The 23284-nt window shown below is 35.5% G+C and overlaps 1 protein-coding gene and 1 pseudogene across 2 annotated transcripts; one reads left to right on the forward strand and one right to left on the reverse strand.

The window, feature by feature from the left end:
* Positions 1-2715: 2715 nt before the first annotated feature.
* Positions 2716-20066, forward strand: LOC125213492 (DNA topoisomerase 3-alpha). Of its 2 annotated transcripts, none has more exons than XM_048114069.1 (24): positions 2716-3027; positions 3586-3764; positions 3857-3929; positions 4173-4295; positions 4459-4580; positions 4658-4730; positions 4817-4933; positions 5549-5632; positions 6152-6331; positions 6424-6552; positions 7791-7865; positions 11992-12081; positions 12214-12318; positions 13276-13310; positions 14160-14289; positions 14755-14807; positions 14877-14976; positions 15623-15661; positions 17391-17469; positions 17628-17699; positions 18390-18473; positions 18691-18846; positions 19176-19296; positions 19720-20066. In XM_048114069.1, the coding sequence occupies exons 1-24, from the start codon at positions 2716-2718 to the stop codon at positions 19943-19945; spliced, it is 2757 nt and encodes a 918-aa protein (XP_047970026.1). In that variant the 3' UTR covers positions 19946-20066. The 2 variants fall into 2 exon arrangements, with proteins under 2 accessions (XP_047970026.1, XP_047970036.1); XM_048114079.1 differs by lacking the exon at positions 19720-20066 and adding an exon at positions 19505-19710.
* Positions 20067-20893: 827 nt separating this feature from the next.
* LOC125202942 lies at positions 20894-21086 on the reverse strand (annotated as a pseudogene).
* Positions 21087-23284: the final 2198 nt, after the last annotated feature.

The raw sequence follows: 23284 nt of genomic DNA on the forward strand, positions 1-23284 counted from the left end.
TTTCCAGACTATGCGTTTTTACTCCCCTTTTCGGCTCAAGTATGCACATTTCTCACAAAACACGTCAAAATACCAAAATGTATAGAATATGCAAATAATGGACATGTAGAGTGATTTTGATAACAAAAACGGACCAAATAATGGCCTTAAAACAGTGCAAAATCCGGGCGTATCAATCAGGCACACACAATATCCAACATAATCATAGGCATGACATAACAGTTTAATCCACCCTTATCGCTCCACTTTCATATATTTGCAACATAAGAGAGAGTTAAGAATAAAGCCCACCTCGATTTCTAGGCCACAAGTATGTTCTTCTTCTTGTTATCACTCCGTGAACTCGAGTTCTCACCTTTAATTTATGTATTACAAGTAAGTCTCAATCATGGATCAAAATCATGCATGTTCCTCAATCATGGATCAAAATCATGCATGTTCCTCAATCATGGATCAAAATCATGCATGTTCCCACGTTTCCCTTCTTCCCCTCGATTAATTGTTAATATCATCATCCAAAATCAAAGTACGATTATCATATCGTTTTTTATTCGCACAACAACTCCAGATTTATCATCAAATCGTGTCACGCATGAGTGCTTCAAAACACACCCACCCACACACACACAAACACGCACCAACACACACCCACACGGTTTCACACACACACACACACACACACGTGCATCCCATTCATCAATTAATTTCCCCTTCACTCATTCTAAATGCATGTGGACTCAAGAACACCGATTGATCGGTAGAAGAAGAGAAGATCAAAATAAAAATACATTTTCAAAAGAACAATCGGTAGGAAACAAGTAGGATCTTGATTCTTCAACAAATTCTTGAATTTTAGCTTCAATTCTTCACACAAGATGAAGAAATAATGAAGAAAGTAGAAGAAAAATTTGAGGGAGAGTGGAAGAGAGAGAGATCGAAATTTGGGAGTGGGGGGCGTGATTTTGTGATGCTAGGGTTAGGTTTCTCACTCTTATTTATAGAGTGCAAGATATAATCCAATAATTAAATAAATCAAGATTTGGAGGAGATTTGGTGGAGAAGTGGCGTTAAATTTGGTTGAGAGAATAGGGGATTTCGAATTTAAGGCTATTAAATTAGCCTATGATTTAATTTGAATATTTCACGGAGTAGAATAAAATATCACGGAGCAAAATAAAATAATAATTCTCCCCAATTAAAAGGAAATAGGCGTGATTTTCATTCCTCCCACAAGGAATTTAATTAAAATCCTATTTTAAATAGGATATGGCAAGATCTTCTTAGATATGGTAAGATATGCTAGGATTTTTGAATTTATTTATGGAAGAGAATAAACAAGGGATCAAATAATATAATAAAAATTCCCTTCTCCCATAAAATAAGGGGATTTTCGAAAATCCCCCTAGAAACAACATAGGGGCCGAAAACTTCATCAAATAAATAAGGAATAATCGGACTTTGGGTTTAATTTGGATAATTATCCCGAGCAATAATTAAATCCAAGAAAAATAGGATTTCTTTCCAATAAATAGGAGGGGTCGAAAATTCCACTTAATTAAATAATGCTCCTATTAAATTCTCACTCATCCCTTAGGATAATAATTCACCACAATATTATTTTCTCCCGCATCAAAATATTCACATATTCGAATTTCCACCTCCACCTCACATTTTCCAACGACTTTGACCATTCCACGGCCACGTCATATTTTCCACAATATTGACTATTCAATAGCCACGTCATATATTCAACAAGTTTGACTCAAACTCAACTCCATATTGCAATTAGGTCACAAAGAATATTGCAATAAATCACTCATCATTTCATCCACATATATCATAGCATTAAAAGCATTTAATGCAAAAATTTTCACGTCTCAAAAATTGAGTTCGAAAAAGTGGGATGTTACAATCAATGTAATTATTCAAATTAATTTAATATTAATATTTATAAATATTTTTCTTACCTATAATAAAAACTAACTTACAATTTATGAAATATTTTATAAAAATTAATTAAATTAAAATTTATTATAAGTGATTTTGTTTTCGGAGACTTTCTGGTTACTCCCGTTTTTTACTACCAAAAAAAAATTTATAAAATATTTGACCTATGTTTTTTACCTATAATAAATATTAAATTTGTGAATATTGTATAAGTTTTAATATTATTAAAGTTTTAAATATTTTAAAAATTTTAATTCAATTTTATTTTTGTTATAGGAAAAAAATATTTTATTAATTTTAATATTTTTTGCAATATGTATTAAAATATGTTATGAATATTAATATATTTTGATATGGTTAAAAAAAGTATTTTATAAATATTCATACTGAATTAATTAAATTAATCTGACTAATTAGATTGATAATTGAGTCACAAATTTGGTCAATTAACGTTTGACCGTTAAGTTTAACGGAAAAAGGTTAACTTTGGACCAAAATATATTCTTTGAGACCAGAAAATAATAATCTTCATGCAAAGGGCCAAATTTTTTTTTAAAGCAAATGTAATTTAGACTTTAGTCATTTTTTAAATTTAAATAGTATTAATAAAAAAATGAAAATAAAATGAAAGAAAGGGATTATATTGGAAATAGGTGTGTTACACATTACACTATCCCTTTCAACAAAAAAAGCGGGAAATCCCTCCCATTGAATTTAATAAAAAAATATAATTTGAGTGTAGCTGAGATTAGAATCGAGCATTTTGGGATGGCAGGCGGCGGCGGAGGGCGGTCAATAAGGGCGCTGAATGTGGCAGAGAAGCCTTCAGTGGCTAAACAGGTGGCTGGTATACTCTCGAAGAATCCGTCGAGCGGCGGGATGAGAACTAGAGACGGCCGGTCCAGATACAATAGGATATTCGAATTCAACTGCGTGGTTAGGAGCCAGTTAATTCAAATGTCCTTCACCTCTGTCACAGGCCACCTAATGGAGCTCGAATTCGACGACAGGTATCGCAAGTGGCATTCTTGTGACCCCGTCGATCTCTACCACGCCCCAGTTAAGAAATATGTGCCTCAGGTAACCTGCTAAACCCTAGATGTAGCGTTAATTCACGTGCTTCTCCTTCCTATGTTGTCAATTAGCAGCCTCTTCATATATTTACATGTACGGATTAAGGCACCAAGTGATACGTTGAAGAGCAAACATACAGTATAAAATAAGCGGTCGCTGTGATTATTCGATTCAAGGATTTCAATTTGTTTCAATATTTTGTATGGCATATTTTGTAAATGTTCTGACCAATATCCAAGAGTTGAGAAGGGATGCATAATTTGTGCTGAGATATCAATTTCTAAATTCCTTTCTTCATATATAATGCTGGAGATTGACATTTTAAGAATCATATGGTCTAAGGGGTAATAAAGTTGAATTGGTGCTGAAATTACAGAGACTCATTTTCAAATATTTTTAGACCTTTTCCCAAACAGAATGTGTATGATGCTTATGTTCTTCGGACACCGATTATAATTATCATTTCGTGGAAGGGGATGGCTATAATTGGTGCAATGAGTTTTGAGTTTCACCTGATGCCAATTAAACAAAAAAGATATGTTGGCTGTCTTTTGTGAAATCTAGGATAAACTGGACATCCAGAAAACACTGGAGGAAGAAGCTAGGAAGTGTCAGTGGCTTATCTTGTGGCTTGATTGCGACAGAGAAGGAGAAAATATAGCATTTGAGGTGGTTGATATTTGCATGAGAGCGAATCGAAATATTAACATTTGGAGAGCACGTTTTTCTGCCCTGACTGAAAGGTTCTGATCGCTTTTACATACATTTACAGCTGATTATTCTGTTCCTCTTTCAAAAATACATGCTATTGAAAGTGATTTTTTGGGATGCTCAGGGACATCTATGATGCAATCGCGAGGCTTTCTCCGCCTAATCAATTGCAGGCAGAAGCTGTTGATCTTCGACAAGTGAGTCACTGAGAGTTCATATGTTTTGTACCTGATTATTAATTGATATTGATTAAAGTTTTCTTCAACCTTCTACTTGAAGATTTTTGGTTCTTTAGTGCTCATTTATCCTGATTTTTTTTTATCATTGTCAGTATACTTTATTACCTGTGAATGGGGCCGGTAGGACAAATTCAAAGTGCCTACTTCTGATAATCATGTAAGAATTCCAAAACAAGTTATGAAACTGATAATGTGATGCAGGAAATAGATCTGCGAATTGGAGCTTCTTTCACACGGTTTCAGACTATGCTATTGAGAGATGCATTCATAATTGATTCCACTACAGATGATACCAATGTTGTTTTAAGTTATGGTCCTTGCCAGGTGAGGCACACTCCTTGTTCCTCCGTCAAGCAACAGAATATAAATACAGGATTCCTTTTTATCAGTGGATATTACAATAATTAATTTCTACATTCATTTCCTTTACCTGCTGAAAGTTTGCTATTTATTATGTTTACACTTTGTGCTTCTATGTTTTCTGCAGTTCCCTACCCTTGGTTTTGTTGTGGAAAGGTTCTGGGAAATCCAAGCTCATCAACCTGAAGAGTTCTGGACTATTAACTGTACTCATAATTCAGAAGAAGGCACTGCTACCTTTAATTGGATGTAATTTTCATCTTACTTGAAATAATATTGAAACCAAATTATGTAATAAAATATCTTATGATTCTCTCACATGGCAGGCGAGGTCATTTATTTGAATACACTTGTGCAGCAATAATATATGAAATGTGTGTCCAGGAACCCACTGCAACTGTGAGTCTCTTTGAAGAAATACTACTTCCTACAAATGGATCTGTTCATTTGGATTGGGTTTATTTACTTGTGATATTCACCTTCAGGTAACAAATGTTAGACACCAGGAGAAGCCTAAGTATCCTCCTTATCCTTTGAGTACAATAGAGCTGGAAAAACGTGCTTCACGTTACTTCCATATGAGTTCAGAAAAGACCATGAAAGTGAGTTCCTGCTAGGATGTAAATATGCTGTATTACTCTCATCTCATTTAACCATTTACTATTGATTCCACTGGCCTGTAAGGATGGAATTGCATCCAGTAAACGGTTTTTTTATCCATTATCATTTAGTTTGAAATTCTAATGACAAAGATGTATGTAAATCTGGGAAGCTTTATTGAATGTATTTTTTGATAAATGATAGTTGTATAATTATAGCAGTCTTTGAAAACCCTAGCTTTGTTAATTGGTGAACAATGGGAAATTCAACTGAATTGGATTTTAGTTTACTCCTTGTCTTGCATGCTATCTCCTGAATATCTAATTTTCTGGCTGAAAAGGTAACACTATCACCGAAGCACCATTTCATCACAACGCATAAAAATATTTCAGGGGCATAATGCAATGTTGCATGTCCTTAAATATGTTATGCTTTTTATTTGTAACTTGTGTAGGTAGCACCAGGTTCTATGTGCTAAATTTGTTGTAAATGATGAAATTATTTTATTGGTTCTTGAGAACTAGTATTTGTTAAGCTTATATAACAGGCTTTAGGTCATAATTATCTCTTAAATTATTAAATTAGATTACAGTTTTGCAATCTGTTTTTGTGACTAGGTGGCTGAAGATCTGTATCAAGCTGGTTTCATTAGTTATCCTCGTACAGAGACTGATAGCTTTTCATCGACAACAGATTTGCAAGTGAGTAATGGTTTTTACCAGTGACTTTAGTAGTTTATTGAGTTAGCAATGCAAGTGTGCAACTATATTAAGAACAGTAAGAAAAGTCATGAAAAGAAAAATCTGGGTGGGTATAATTGTTGGCTGACTTACAAGATTAAAAGTTCCAGTAAATTGAACAGAATGGCTCAATATTAGAATGATAATTAACTCTGTAACCTGGTCAAAATGCAGTTGACTGTCAACTTTGATGGGACTATCAATTATGGCCCAAAATATATTGTTTAGGACCATAAACTAACACACTTAATGCGTAGAACAAAAAAGTTTACTTGGCAAATGTAGTCGACCAATTTTGGACTTTAATCTGTTAAATATACTCATGGCATGCTATTAGGCAATACCAAGAATTTAGAATGACAAACTAATATGTTTCAGAAATTCTCCCATAATAACCATGCCAGTTAAAAACTTAAGCATGCTTCTTTTTATTTTATGTTTTGATGTTTTGATTTGTTTTGTTCTCTGGGTCTGGTGCAGACTATGGTGCAAGAGCAGCAAGAACACCCAGTATGGGGCACATATGCTCAGCGGTTACTGGATCCTGAAGCACGTCTTTGGAGAAATCCTAGTATCGGAGGACATGATGACAAAGCTCACCCTCCCATTCACCCAACAAAATATTCAGCCGGAGAGTCTGGGTGGAGTCAGGATCACCATGTTTGTATCAGTTTTTGATAAATTCAATTATTCATTTTATCTTTTGATTGGATGGTTTTCTGAATTTTCAGTAAAATATTAATGTGCAACAGAAGGTTTATGAATTGGTTGTCCGACATTTCCTGGCTTGTGTTTCTCAACCAGCCATTGGTGCTGAAACTACCGTTGAAATTGATATTGCGGGTGAACAATTTGCTGCATCTGGAAGAGTGATAATTGCTGTGAGTTTCCTAACTTTTAAAGTCCTCCGTAATGTGATTTTTGGTTGTTTTCTACTGGGAAATTATTGACTTAGACGGTTACACCTGATTAGTTCAGCACAAAAGAATTCACAAACACGTCATCATAATTAAATTGCTGCAATAAGTATTATCTTGATTCCAAGGGTTAGCTTATAATTTCTTTGGTTGATACGCTTCATGTAAAATTTTGTCACTATCCCTCATGCTATTAAGCTAATTATAAGTTCACTTTTCACAATATAGTCAATCACTATTAATGAGAGTTTCCTCCCCTTCTTAATGCTCACCTTAACAGGAAGTAGATGTGGTTTTTAAAATTATTTTAAATATATGTACAGTCTTACAATATATAATTAAGTTGCCGAGATTATACTTTTTGGTTCAGATGACATAAAAGTGTTGAGGCTTTTGTTCATCAAAAACGCTAGAGATATGCCAGACACTTATTTTACCAGCAACTAAACTTCACTATCATCAAGATTCCCCCGAGTTTCAGCTTTGCCTCTCTATCCTTCTCGGGCCCCTAGCTTTGCCTGTAGTCTCCCCTGTTTAATGTCATCATTTTAAATTGTAATCCACCATCATGTATGTTTGTTATGCATACTTGCTAATATAGATAAATATTATTGTTGCAATCTCAATATTAATCCCCATGAATAATTTATATATTTTCGGTGTGCATAAAATATGTTATTAGCATGCTTAACTTGGAATTCATAAAAGCACTATTATAATCACAGGTATTTGATATACATATTTGAAATGCATAAATTGATTATAATTTGCATAATCAATGTACTCCATATATTAATATGTGGATATGCGAAGATAAGAAGATCCATACATTTTATAGGAGTTTCAAAGTATAATTTAATGACTTATATTCACAAATATAATTGGAAATGCATTTGCTAAAACTGATTATGCATTAGATTATAGAGCTTGAAAGCATTAATTTAGTCCATTATTTGGTGTGACAAGTGCTACGAATATGCGTATCTTACAAGATTAAATATGCATTGCATAGCGTCTGTTTAAATACAAAATCCACTATATGTGGGTTTGTGAGATTTGAAACGAGTCTATCTATTAATTTAAGTTTCAATATATATGTGAAATGCATACAATAATAATATTGATAGATTTTTTAAATGAGATGATACATTAATTGTTTTTTTTGGGTGTTGCTAAATGTATCCTTTGCTGCATATTTCAAGAAAAATTATTTGGATGTATATCGATTTGAATCATGGGGAGGCTCTATGATTCCGACGTACCAGTACGGGCAACAGGTTTGTTTCTGTTCTTTTTTGTTCAACTTTAATCTTGAGTTTTTACTCCTTATTTTGTTTATGGTATATTTGAAGTACTTTGTAGAGAAATTATATGCGTAGTGCCAAAAACTTGACTCGACTTATTTTAGACTAGATCTAACCTCAGGTATACGGTGTAATTATATTCCTAGGCAAGTAAGAGCATTGTATCCACATAGACCCATGATTTAATCCTAAGTACTACGGACCAATTGTTTCTACTCTCTAGACCAAAAAGAAGGTTTGTTTTCTAACTCTACTAAATTGAAAGCATAAACAATAAAACAAACAATTAAATGATGGAAACCAAGAATTGGAGAAGTAGAATAGAAGTAGAATTCTACGGGTTCGATAACAACTATCCTATGATCAATTAAATTCCACACTATGCCGGCAAGGATCTCAAGAGTTATTAAGCCACCACAAAGATAAAATCATGCCTTCTCTCGAAGTACTATAAGTGAACAGAAAATACGATAAATAGATAACGTCTTCGAAGGAAGGCAATACCCAACTAGCGCTGGTTGCTGCAAGACTCAAGTAAATTTTTATCACACTTTAAATTGAGAAACATAAACCCATTAATTAATTTCGTAATTGGAATGCGTGGGTATGTCTGGTGCAGTGTGTGGAAATAATATGTTTGACATCCTCATCTGAATTAACCATCGCCACTTGTGATGTTTTGTGGGGCAATAGTGCGTTGTGTTGTATTTAAGGCCATAGTGCGAAATCAACGGTGAAGCGGCGGTGGTAATGAAGACTGGCACAAAAGAAGTTGATTAGTAATACGTGCTTGAAGACTGCAGCGGATTAGAACTGGACAGAATGGCGCTTTTGACAGTATCTGATTAAGAGGACGGATCACATGTGTTAGGGTGCCTTGACGCACACCCCAACTGTTCAGCGGATTGTCACATAAGAAATCAAGCCAAAGACAACGGACTCTGACTGTTTGAAATAATAACTGAATGAACACTACTATGAAAACAGACTGAAAGGAATAACAACGAACTACCTCGTGAGAGGTCCTTGGCCAATGCCAATACTAACAAAAGTTCCTAAACGAGGCTGCCCTTTTAACAACAAGGTATTTAAAGCCAAACTTAATCCTAAAAGCTTAAGGAAAGGAATCCATAAATCATAAGATAAACCAACCACTATTATTGATTGTGAGTGCACAGACGGCCGACTGAGGTGAAGGAGCTGGGGCTGGGCGATGTGCACCATTAAGGGAACAGAGAAACCAACCGCTATAATCAGTTGTGAGTGCATGGAACTCAGTGGGGCAGCAAGCTTTATGGGGGGACAATGGGTCACCTTGAAGTCTAACCGTGTGGTTGTGGTATGTGAACTCCATAAAGAGTTGCTTCTCATTTTTCTTAATGTACCCAACTGCCGTGAGCCAAGATATGCATAATATCAATAGGAAATCAACCTTATTGAGAGAAAAGACCTATAAACCATCAAAAACACCTCGAAAGTAATGTATAGGCGAACCGTGCAGCACATTCCCACGGCTTGTATCTTGATGCCGTTTTCAAGCATGACCGAGAATGTAGCCACAAAGTGTAGTTGGTACCGCGATCGACCATTAGGCGGACGGTGTAGAAAGGAGCAGACCTCGGAATTTCATGGTTTGGAAACTATCCAACTCATTAGAGGACAGTTCGGATAACGCTTTGGTAGTGAACTAAGCCGGATCCGATTACGTGTCAGCGTCTAATCTAGGGTCAAGATTCGTGTCCCGCATCCAACTCGTCATCCTTGATGACTAGTACTTCTATTTTAACCCACACTTACAACATGTACCTGCAGCGAGATGTTTACGGAACTTGTTGTTTGGCATCGAGCAAAAACAAGGAGGAAAACAGCTTCGGGTGGCCTTTGGCATTGACAGACTTGGCTGCCGTTGTGGGTGCTGATTGTGAATTCAGTCAAGCTGAGTAGCGACGTATATGTCGGACAAACACTCTGCCAAAGGACTTAGACAACACCATACCGATGCGTTTGAACATCTGTATTGCGTTAACTGGGTACGTTTGTATCTTTAATATGCATGCGGATATCAGCTTTGAGACCTCCTAAAAATGTTGACATGATGATGGTGACGTTCGAGCACATTAGGGGTCTGTGCAAGACAAGCCTGAAAGAGTGATGTACTCTGCTACGGTTGGCGTGTGCGATGTAGTGCCATGTATCTCCCCTGAAGCGAGCCAAGGGAGCTTTTCGAAAATTCCCAAGAATTATTGGCATGTAGCGAGTAAGCAATTGGACCCAAGGGAGACCCGGGCCCGAATAGGCAATCAAGGCCACCCTTTGATCCATCAGCGTGTGGTGGACAAGAAAGAACTAACCGGATCGAGCGCCATGCTAGAGGGCCAGTCTCGTCAAAGGATGGAAGGGATGGTGGCGGTTGGCGATAGGTGCTGCATGGGGCACAAGTTCGCAGGTAGGAGCAGGGACGGCGCCAGAGAATCAATTCAGCAAGAGCAAAATATATATATGAAGAAAATTTTCAAGTTTGAGGTGGGACATTTATAATGGAAATTGATTTTTTTTTTAAATTGAATAACAACTTAGTATAAATGAAATATATTGAGGGGCAATTGCCCCTTATAATGTCCAAGTAGATCTGCCCTTGGGTAGGAGGTTGTGAAGAGCCTTGTTGGGCGTTGACCTTTGCCACCAGTTTGTTGATAACGCCATAACGGTAGTGAGATTGCCCATATTTGCTGAGTGGGGAGTAGCATATGATGTATGGCTTTCAAACTTCTCGGAGAAGATGGAAACAGTTGATCATATATCAGCATACGAGGCTTTTGTGGATGCGGTGGCTTTCTTCATGGGTCATGTGGAGTGGCTCGAGCTATCTAGCACTGAATTTAGGCCAAAACGTACCATTAATTCCTGGGATTCAGAAGCGGGACCGGAAAGGGCGATGAGTGCTAAATCAACGCGCTATTCGACCAAGATTTTATTAAAGAGGAAGTATTGGGCTGCGCGAGCGAACCTACCTAGAGTATCAGTACGTCAAACATGGGGATATGAGCATAGTGAGCTGTATGCCAATGTGTGGAATCGTGGTGACTTGGGAGGTCCAACCAGGAGGTTTGTCGTGGTGTGTGAAGTGGAAGCATGAGACAAGCTGCCAGGATGGCAGTTGGACCAGTTTGGGCATTGTTGGAAGCGCCAAGTTCCTGCAACATCGTCTGCTTGTGCTAATATCCGTGGCATGGCGGCGAATTTAGCATCTTGGGCTGTGAATATTGCCTCAAATGCATCTACCGCCTTCACCCGACCATCGCCTTGTGATTCAATGCCACAGGTGGAAACCATCTTTCACCACACCCTTTTTTAGGAGTAAAGCCGGAGGAGATGAATAATTAGCTACAGAGAATAAGGAACACAACAAAACTACTGAAAAATAACAGAAAAAAGACCCAAAATAATATATACTGAACGAAAAATACAATTACAATATAAAGCCTCCGAAAATGCGACATCTCTAAGACTTCTGATTTTCTGAAATATATATAGACTTTACTAATGACTCCAATTTGAAGTTAAACACGGCCATGCTTGGTATGATGGAATGGAATGAGCGTGGAATGGAATGGAGGTTGGAATGGAATGAAGATATGAATGAAATGTCAATTTCCTTGGATTTCCTTTGCATTTTCATCCATTCACTCATTCATTCCATCACACCAAGCAAATGAATAGAATGGAAGTAGGAATCACATTCCATTCCATCATACCAAGAAGCCCCTAAGTATCTACAATCTCTTAACTATGCTTAAACTTGGAAAGATAAACTAACATACATAGAGATAAACTTAAACAAATCTTGCAGGAAAAGGCAGGAACATGATGCGCATCATGATCAATCTGTTCTTCAACTTATTGATCGATTCCATACTTTGTCAATGTCATTCCGATTTATACTTCATGTTCACTAATATTAGCTTTGATGCAATTTTGTATGGATTTGGGGTGGGAGGGAGTGACACTCTTAATCCTAATGGCGAATCCTTCCTGTAAAGTGGCTGATGCATTTTTAACAAACAATGATTTGTATGTAATACTGGATGACTTGTTTCAGTTTATACCAACTACATTGACTCTTGATTCTGGAGTGACCAGACCTCCTCCTCTTCTAAGTGAGGCTGATTTACTAAGTTGTATGGACAAGGTAATGAATGTGTAAGTTGTGGTTGAATATATATATTTTCTTTACCAATTTGTCTTAATTTGTGGGACACATGGAAATCTATGTATACAAATTATATTGACTATTGACTTATAATTCATTTAATTTTTGCAGGCACAGATTGGAACAGATGCGACTATGCACGATCATATAAAAAAGCTTATAGATCGATTTTATGCCACTAAAGACTCTAGCATGCGGTTCTCACCTACAAAACTTGTAATTGTACTTCCAAAGTTTTTTTTTTTTTTTTTTTTTTTTTTTTTTTTTTTAAATTTTGAAATTGCATCACTCTTTCCTACATCTCTAGGAAAATGGATAAAGTTGTAAATGACACGGGTTTTAATGTGCAAAGTAGGTGAGAGGGGGAAAATGTGGTGAAGTAATGTTAGTGGATTGTGGGTCCACATTATAAAATGATGTGTGGTTAATATATTGTTTAAGCAGGACTAAAGATATGTAAATTCTGATGATTCAGGCAATCATAGTACCTATCACCCAGTTCATCTAGGCCCACCACGAATAAGTTAACAAGGTTGTGGGAAGGAGGGGGGCTATAAGTATATTTATAGTTGCAATATATTTTTATGTTACATAGTATTTTACACGTGTGGTTAATATCTACAAAGGTTTATGTGCATCTGATGTCTTGTAATCTCATTTCGGGATGGTGTATTATTCACAGACATCACTTAGCAATTAGATAGGTTGCATTTAGAATGCCAAAACTGATTCTGCTGTTTAAAAGCCTGTATGAAATCCATGCTTACGAAATTCAGCTTAGATGGTCACTTAGCAGCAACCTATTTTACTTTCTGTTTCACTGGTGGCTGAGATATAAATCTTGTTTGATTGAGCATCTTAAAATATTAGGTTGCAAGATACAGTCAGATTACTAGATCTATCACTTGCTTGAAGAATTTATGAAGGAAATCAAGTTTCTATATCTGGTTATATGTATCAAAACTTTAGAGGTTCCATGGCACCATCTGCCTCTTATTTAACTTCAAAAATTCAAGCAACTGATTTACATTCTTATTGAAGCCCGTATGTACTGTACTAAAGTTATCCATTTACTTCTCTCACTTTAACAATATTTTAGCTTAAACCATGTATTATACTAATAAACTTTAATCATGTGCCACATACTTCTAATGTTAGCTTTATTAATTGCAGGGTGAGGCGCTAGTCATGGGATATGATGAGATGGGGTGAGTTAATTGTGCTATTATCACGCCTCAGAGCATGACACTTTTGCACCCGTTATGCATTCAATTCTTATTAATTCCACAGCGGCAAAATGATTTTATAGAATGGAGCATTATGATCCAAGAATAATAAACTATTTTTCTGCAAATTTTAAAGAAGTTATCATTTCTCTTTAATGCTACAACTTATTGTGTTACCCCATCTTTATATTTTCATTGGAAATTTTCTTTTATTTCTTTTGCGTCCGATGGGTTTCTACTGGCGTCTCTTTCTCCCAAGGGTGGGTGGGTGATTGAGTGGAGTTAAGCCATCATGCGTGTCAATCTGATGCAAGATCATCTGATAAATAAATGGGATTTAAGTTTCTCCAGACTGTAGAAACTGTTGCTTGCAACCAAGATATTTCATCATTGTGAAAGGACAATTGACCTCTAATGTTGGCAAATAAGAAATAATAGTTTATCATGACATATATAAACTGTTTTTGTGTAACATGGAGTCTTTACCAACAAATGGGTGAAATATCATGGGGTAAATTTGTTCCAGCCTCATGTTGGACCTTCTGGCTTAAAAAAACCGAAGGATCGTTGAGGATTGTGAGGAATTTACATAAGGTTATGCTCAGAGTTGCATTTTGGTTTTAATTCGTTAAAGAGTGAAAATCCCTTACTACATCAGAAGTAGCTATAAAGGGGACTTGTATGTTGTAATTAAGATGCTATTAACTGCGATTCATTCTTTTCATCTGAAATTACATTTTTTCTTTCGATAAACAAAATGCATCATGATATAAAAAACAAACACATGCTCACTTACAAACACTATTTTCCTTTTATTAATGATTGGAACAGTCATGAATTGTGGAAACCACGTCTCCGTGCTGAGATGGAAAGTGATATGACAGCAGTTAGTGAGGGTAGAAAGAGAAAAGATGAAGTTCTGCAAACTTGCCTACAACGGATGAAAGCCTGCTTTCTGGATGTAAGGCTTTATGTGCTACTCTAAGATATTTCTTATCTAGTGTTCTTTAGTGAAGATCCTATCTCCAGTATCGACTTTTACTGTTTATGCCTGCTTCTATGTTGTCTTGTTATGCAGCTAAGATGGGTTTACATCTTAAATAAGCACTAGTTTTCATACAGTAGTAAGATTACACATTCATAAAATGCTGGAAAGTTAATAGAGCATGTAGAACTTGTAAAGAAGCATGTTGCCACACATATGGATACATGAGCTTAATTAGTTTTCATTAGGTGTGTCGGATGCCTATTCATTGACTCTATGGATGTCAAGCAACAGGTTCTATGTTTATATTTATCTATGTAAGTGAAATCAATGTCCATGTGTATGATATGCCTTCTGTTAACCTTGTGGAGTTATGTACGGCTACTCTTTTATTTGTGATATATATTTCCACCCCTTTCAGTTTATAAGCTCTATTTACAGGCTAGATTAAACAAAGGAAAGCTATTTGAAGCCATGGCTGTTTTTTTTGAGAGGTAAATACAGCACTCTTGTTTGCAACCAATAATACTTTACAACTAACTGACAAACACATTTATATGCAGATCAAATAGATCTACTGGCAGTGAGCAGCATGCAGTTGGGGATGTTGTTCGGAAATGTGGCCTTTGTCAGGAATCAGATATGGTCCTCAAGAAAAAGCCGGTATTTGGTGATACTCCTTTTCAGAATAATGCTTCTAATGTGTCGCATGGGAGTTATTTAGATTAATCCTAGGGACATCACACCTTTAATGTCTTCTATGCAATTTTTTAATGCTAACATAGTTCAAGGTAATGAGTTACAAATAACCTAGTCTAATGGTTAGTTGTGAATCCATTTCTATGATTGGCTTTCATTTTGAACTTTCAAAGTATCTCCTTCTTGGATGCATTCTTAATGTGTATTTGCAGTTCGAACTTAAACTACTAACTATCCCTTAAAATTCACAATTCTTGGTCATTAATGTGTCACATAATCTCGGATCGCTACTAAAATATGCCATAAGCCATAAACCTGTTTCATATTTTACTGAGCCCTTATCTTTAAGAAGGATACAGTTGGACCAATTGCATAATTCATGGAATGTCTTGAAGGTATTCATCGTATATCTGCTCACATTAGCTTAAGAACATCACATTGCTGACTCACCTCTCTCATCACATCTGTTATAATTAGACAAAACTGTGTAAGCTGATATTTAGGCCCTCAAAGAATCTGTATTTTTATAGATATACTATATAAAGTGGAATACGATAAAGTTTGTACCCTTGTAATTCTACATTTGATGACTTATTTTTCTCCATTGCAGGATGGAAACTTCATGGTTGGGTGTTTAGGTTACCCTCAAGTAGGTTCTCTTCATGACTTCCCTTTCAAAAAGAATCAGTCTTCTTGATTTTTTAAGGAAGTGCTCCATTCAAAATTCATGTGGTTTACTTAAATAGCATACATCCCTAGCTAACATGTTTGAAGATGAGTAGCATTGTGGCTTACGGTCCATATATTGTGCAATAACCTCTTTGCACCCCGCTAGTAAGTTTGTGAATCTGGTTACGCTATATCATGATTAAAACCACTACACGTATATCAAAATTAAATTTGATATGTTCTACAGAATAGAGTATGATGCTGAAAAGAATGATCATTATATATAATACTCCCTCCGTCCCAAGGAAGATGACCCCTTTCTTGGGCGGCACGGGATTTTATGCAAATTTATTTTGTGTGTTGAGAGGAGAGAGTAAAGTAAGAGAGAGGGAATAAAGTAGAGATAAATGTGTTTCCATTTTAAGTAATGGGTCATCTTAGTTGGGACAAACTAAAAAGGAAAGTGATTCATCTTCAATGGGACGGAGGGAGTATCATAATATGCTATTCATATTGTTCAGTGACATAAGTTGTGCCATTGGAGGGTCAATCATGTACATTTCCTAGAGTTGGCTGCAGTTTTAGATCTTTCCCCACATCTTTTGACTACTCCTACATCTATTTTTATTTTTAATGGCATTTGGAGTTTTTATGCATAAATATAATGGAACTTTGGTAACATCAGAACCATTAAGCTTTTAAGCACTGCTAAAACAAAAATATTGAAGAAAATATAATAAAACTAAATTGATGTTTTGTTATCACCATTGTCTCAGATGTTGTAATAAATATTTATGTAATATGATGTCTTAGTTTTTAAGAAATAGTTCTGATCCTAATTTAATTCTTTACCTGATTGAACACATCAAATATATTTTTAACATATAGTAGTACTTTATTTTTGTTAGTTCCATTTTTTAGTTCATTTTACATATCTAATCAAATTACTGTTGTATAAAAAACTAATCCAATTTCCATATGCTATATAAAACCAATTTAGTCTGTTTCCATGTTCTTATTATTACTTAAATCAAATTTAAAGTGTCTTTTCTTTGAATATCCATGTAAGTTATTCTTCAAGGAACCAACAGTTCCATGACAATCAGCCTGCAGTCTCAGTTAATATCTTAAGCTTGTATGATCTTTGAAATTTTTATATAATGATATTTGCCCACTGAATTGAATTTGGAACATTACCTTTTATTTTTGACATGTGGTGTAGATTCAGAGATGGTTAACAATACTTGACTTCATATCCACTCAACTCTTATCAATTATTGTACGAAACTGCAGTGTTTAGGTCGTCAATCATATAATCATGTTGTGTTCGATGCTGATGCCGTGCGGACATGAACATGACACAATATACTAGTACACCATTTATTAAAACAAAATACTATGATAAGACATGATACTGCACAATAAGACAATGCCTCCATAGAACTATACAATTCATGCATTTGATAATAAATTGTCATATATGTATTATGTTGACATTGCATGCAAAGATAACAACACTAACACTAGGCTCTTATTTAGTGTCTGTTTGTACTATTGTGTCGTGTGAAGAATTTCCAGCTCTAATTCTGATAACTAAAGCTTACCAAAAAGGATAAGAAATGCACTTACAGTTCTTTAGGTATATAAAAAGCTTTATGTTACCTTGTAATCACCCCTGTGCTAATTCTGATATTACTTTAATCTTACAGTGTAGAAACGTTGTTTGGCTACCAGGATCAGTATCTGATGCCATTGTTACCACAAATATCTGCAGTACTTGCTCTCCAGGTATCTAATTTTGGATTCTTTAGGTTGTGAACTTAATATATATGACCTAAGATTTCATCACATAAGAATATTTATCCGTGTAATCTTTTATTTGAAAACAAAAATTATATATTAGCTACAGTGTTGATCATTTGGGTAACATGCAAACATTTTTTCAGGACCAGTTCTTATGATTCAATTTAAATTTCGTCGACTGGAGATACCTCCTAACTACAGTGTTGATCATTTGGGTAAGATTCAGCCTTCAGGAGATTCTGGGCCACTCTGCCAGTGCTTTTTCTTTTTTTTAGAGTGAAGGTGGCAAGACAGAAAGAAACAAACGAAAGAACAGAAATTAACTCTCCCTCGAGGAGGCCACATCGTATTTTCTGAGCTCTAATTATATTTCTGAGTGCATGAAACGTAGGAAACATAGCCTTATAAATAACTGACTGAACCCTAGGACCATATACTTACGGGCTTGATTCAGTTATTAAAAATAATACGTATGACCTAATCAACTTAATATCAGAAAATAACATAATAACGAGTAAGGACCCAACTAATCTACTGCATCCCTGCCACTTTTCTTGCAGTACTTACTACCTCTGTCTTTGAAACATAGAAAATTGTGAAACGACACGGGTTCTAATACACAATTGGTAAAGTAAGAGAGGAAAAGAAAAATGGGTAAAGTAAGAGAGAGGAAGAGAAAAAGTGGTGGAAGTTGTGGTAGTGGATTGGGGGGTCCATTTCCTATATTGGAAAGTTTAGAAAGTTTCTATTTTTAAGGGACATACCAAAATTGAAATAGTTTCTATTTTCAAGGCACGGAGGTAGTATTACGTGAACTGTTTTTGGAGTCAACTGATGATACTTGATGTTTGTATGTCTCAGAATGAATTTCTTTAAGTAAGCTAAACTGAGTTGTAATTTGTCAGGCTGCGTAGGGGGTTGTGATGATACTTTGAAGCAGCTAGTGGAAATATGTGGAACTGGGTCCCGCAACAACTCCAATGCCCCTGGTATGTTGAAGATGCATGTTATTAGACTATATTAATTTTCCTCAAATCTGTATAATCATACGCAAAAATATACGTTCCGTTCCTTGTGCCAGATATTGTATACCTTGGTATCGAGTTCCTAAAATAATTTTAAAAGTGAGTGTTTGCCTTTGAAGCAGAGAGTGACGTATAATAGTACCAAATCACTACTTGAGATTTCATGTTACTGTGGTTCCAGGAAGAGCGCAAAGGCATACATCATTATCCAGCACTTCCCAACAAAGTGATTCTAGAAATCAGACATCTTGGCAAACAAGGCATTCTTCTGGTTCATATCCTTCTGAGAATGCACGAGGTCATAATGCACGACCGCAGGAAGCTGTTGCAGGAGATGGTTTGATGATTATCTTGTTTTCTGAATTTACTATGTTCTTTCCTAATCTTGTGGGCCTTACTGCCTCCAGTGCTTCTTGTGTTTATTATGTTTCTTCCTCATCCTTGACAGTCTATACTTGACTTTCATTACATGTTGATATCAGTTTATATTTAAATTGCTCACACCTTATTTTGTTTGTACATGTTTAATTTCTCTGCATGTTGGTGCCAACACTAAATATCCCTTCGAGACTAGAGTTTTGTATGTATCTATTGTGATTTATATGACCTTATCACCGTTCTTAAGCTTATTTCATTTCACCTTATTGTTTTCATGTGATGATGCAGGAGAATCTACAATTCCATGCACCTCCTGCGGTGCACCTTGCAATTTGCGAACAGCTAATACTCCGGCTAATAGAGGGAGAAAGTTCTATTCATGCCAAGCTCAGGGGTGTAACTTCTTTGTGTACGTGAAATATATATGGGTTCCCCATGTAATTTTATTATGTGCTAGATACATAGCTATAAAATGTGTGATCTTCTTCGAAGCATTGTTGGTGTGGTTGTGGTATGAGTTGTACATGTATTTTACTGTTGTGTCTGTATATAATGGTTGAATAAACTTATCATCGTTGGGCAGTAATGATCTCATATGGGGGTCAATTTTGTACCAGGATACTTGTACATTATTGTACAGAGAGCCTAGACAATACCGGTATCTGTTTAGTATTTAACCTGCGGAGTTAACTAATGAGCACCCTAAACTTTGTAAGTGGTCTATGTGGAGGAAATGTAACACTGGCAGAAGAGGGTGATTGCTCTGTTTATTTTGGAAACAAACTTGATATTAAAGCATTGGCTTGATTTTTAGCATTTTTCTGCAATGCAGATGGGAAGATAGTGCAAATGATGGAGTAACAGCAATACAACGAAGTACTAGCAGATCAGCATCCAGTGGTGGCAGAAGAGGTGGTCGTGGTAGGGGTGGCCGGAGTAGAGGAAGGGGAAATGATGTGTCTTTCGTATCTGCTATTGGTGAGCCGATATCTGGTAGGTGTTTCGTTTGTGGAGATCCAGCACACTTTGCAAATGCTTGCCCCAATCGCGGCAGGTAGACCTTCATAGTATTGGTTCTTGTATCAGTTTCTGAGGGTCATGCACCCGGCTAGTGAATTGTACATCTGTTTATACAAACTGAAGTTTAAACCATATTTATATATCAGTTTTATGTTCCAATTGTTTTTTTTCATTATTTCTAGCAAAAATGAATGAATGAGTTTGAGTTAAGTGAATAGAGAACAAAGTGGATAATAAGTGAAAAGAAAATAAATTAGAATAGAGAATATAATAGATAATTGAAGAGAAAAAATATGAGGGATTAAATGTGTTCATGTTTTACTAACAACAAATTTTTCAAAAACAACCTTTTTTTTACTAACAACAATTATTTCACATTTTTTCTTTTCTTCTTCATGCTTTGCATGTTCTTTTTCTACTTCTCTTTTTCCTTTTCTTTCCATTTCTCGAATGAACCACAACTTCCTTTAAAGTGATTTTCACAAATAAAGCTATAGGAATCTCAAACCATAGATTAGCTCAACAAATAAAAAAGGCTAATAGGTTAAAAATTGGCTAATAAGGGATTATGAGAAGGCTATGAAGTATGGCCTAACCGCTAACATCATTTCCTATCTCTAAGGTCACTATGTGGACTTAAGGAACTTACGAGCAAGTTCTAACAACAATGATATAAATGATGATGAATCACACATGAATAAATTTTGACTCAAAATCTCACTTAGGTCACTCGCACGAACCAAAGCAAACAAGTGATTCACTACTTTTTTTTTATTCAATAAATTAAACTGCAACCACATAAATGTAAAACACACAATTGTTGCAAAGATAAAAATAGGTGGATTCAAAAACAGAAGCAACAATAAGTGCTTGCATTTGAGGTGATACTATTTTGCGCCCAAAATGTTTACCAAAATCCAGACACAACCTGCATCAAAATAAAATTTCAAAAAGGTTTTGCCATAGCAAGAAATGGCGCTGAGAAATTAACGGAGCCTCCTCGCCTCTCTCTTAGACTCCAACAAGGTGTGGATGTCACCCTCCCTAATGGGGCCCTTGACGTTTGTCATGATGAAACGGTTTTGATCATCAATGAATTTCACCTTGGCCCACGAGATCCAGTCCTGCCAATTACCTTGATAACCACAACATGCTTGATTTGTGATTCCATCCTGGAGAGCAAAGCAGAAAGCCGCTGCGAAAAATTCTTAAGCAATTTGCTACTTATCCACTAGGAGTGTGTTATATTGATAACTCACCTCTAAATTGCTAACTACAACTAAGTAATAGACATTGGATCATGAAATCAATGAACAAGATCATCAATCCATGAGTATCAATACAATGCAAAAAAAAAATTAATTAGGGGTATTAATATCAATTAACCAAAAATTAATTATAACCAACTTTCAAAAAATATCCAAAAACTTTAAATGATTATAACTATCTCAATTTAAATTATTTTTTTTGCACAACTTATATCAAATTAAAGATAATTTTATAAGTATTCTAACAAGATCTCACTGCATTTGTTCCAGTATCAAAATTTGAAAAAAATTCTCTAATTTTTGTATTTTTCAAAAGCAGTTTAATGTTAATGTAGCTATCATAATATGTCAATCTAATGAATATACAATGTTAATGCTAATTTGTGTTGACATATTTAATGAATTGTATTAACATGTTTAATATACTATATTGATATTTTGATCTAAAACCCTAATTTTGATAGTTTTCTTATCTTTTAAAATTTAAATAATAATACAACGAAATTACACATGACGATTTATAGACCACTAGATCTCTACAAATCTTATGGTTCTAAATTAGTTGTAGTTAGCAATTAAAAATTGAGTTTGTAATTGATCACTCCCCTATCCAACTATTGCTTAAACTTTCTAGAGATTGATCGAAATAGCGTATAATGGATGATTTTAACATCATTAGCAACTAGTCTTCGTCCTTAGGTTAACAATTTCTCTCTTAATCCAATAATTCCATTCAATTACAATTCATCTCCTTGCAATCAATCAAACAAAGACTAACTTAATCAAAAACATCAGAAGCAATCAACAAAAATAAAAAAAGAAAAAAATCAAACTTAAATTTGCAGCAATATGCACATAAGACTTGTTATCCACCATATAAAGTCCCACTAGTCGCGACCATCCAAATTTATAAACCCTAAAAAAGGGCGGTCGTGGCAATTATGATGAAAAAAGAGGCTTTGATTTGATGAAGCTTGAGATCTTATTTATAGGAGAAAGTCACTCCTCATCCTAGAAGGAAAAGATCTTCAAAATATGATAAATCTTGGAGAGAAATCTAGGTCAAATCTGATTCGCTGCTTTTCACGGCGGGCCGCAGCACATTCTCTAGCAGTCGTCGCGCGGTAGTCCAGAGTCTCTGCCTCCTCGGTGGTGGGCCGCCACAAATCCTCCGACGGTCGTCGGGCGAGACTCATTTTCTAGCACAGATTTCTGAGGCGGGCCGCTACAAACCACTAGCCGCCGGGCACTGGCGGTCGCCGTACATGTTGCGGCGGTCGTCGGTCGCCGTCTGAACTCCCAATTTCCAGACTTTACGTTTTGACTCCCTTTTTCGGCTCAAATATGCACATTTCTCACAAAACACGTCAAAATACCAAAATGTATAAAATATACAAATAATAGACATGTAATGTGGAATTGACATTGAAAACGGACCAAATAATAACATTAAAATAGTACAAAATCCGAGCGTATCACTAGGGATAAAATTTAAAACTCTAACATGGCAGGGAAAAAATGAGAATATACGAATTTTTAGGGCAAGTTTTAAGGACACTAGTGACCTACTCTAGATTTGTGTGTACCGACATGCTGAGAGATAGAGAAGAGATACTCCATCTGTCTCGTGTTACTTGCACTTTTTTATTTCGATTCGTCTCAAACTACCTACACTATTTATATTTTAAGTAAGAATTAGAGTACTTAATTAATATATTTATATAATTTTATTGTTCCTTTATTTAATAATCACTCATTATATTTAAAATACTAGTTTAATTATGCCAAAAAATCAATCCAAAGTTTACGGCCTAAAATGAAAAGTGCGACTGATATGTGACGAATGAGTATAAATAGGGATGTCAGTGTAGTCCGTAACCTGTGGTTTGACCTGAATAGCCCGTCAAATTTATAGGGTTAGGGCTTGAAATTTCTAGCCCGATAAAATCAATACCCGATTAGCCCGCACCCGACTAACCCGCAACCCCATTAGGACCAGACCCGAAAATCCGATGGGCTGGCTTGAAAATCCGATAAAATTTCTATTATTCTATTTTTTTACTCCTAATTCCACACTATTGTTTAATTTTATAATATAAACTAAAAAAT

The sequence above is a fragment of the Salvia hispanica genome, chromosome 1 (genome assembly GCF_023119035.1).
Source record: "Salvia hispanica cultivar TCC Black 2014 chromosome 1, UniMelb_Shisp_WGS_1.0, whole genome shotgun sequence".
NCBI classification, from domain to species: Eukaryota; Viridiplantae; Streptophyta; class Magnoliopsida; order Lamiales; family Lamiaceae; genus Salvia; species Salvia hispanica.

What these genes read in the sequence shown, in the direction of transcription:
- LOC125213492 (XM_048114069.1), top strand. Translation starts at nt 2,716, where the DNA reads ATGGCAGGCGGCGGCGGAGGGCGGTCAATAAGGGCGCTGAATGTGGCA. An exon ending in GGTGGAGTCAGGATCACCAT is followed by an intron (nt 6,332 to 6,423) that starts GTTTGTATCAGT and finishes AATGTGCAACAG; the next exon opens with AAGGTTTATGAATTGGTTGT. An exon ending in TGGTCCTCAAGAAAAAGCCG is followed by an intron (nt 14,977 to 15,622) that starts GTATTTGGTGAT and finishes TCTCCATTGCAG; the next exon opens with GATGGAAACTTCATGGTTGG.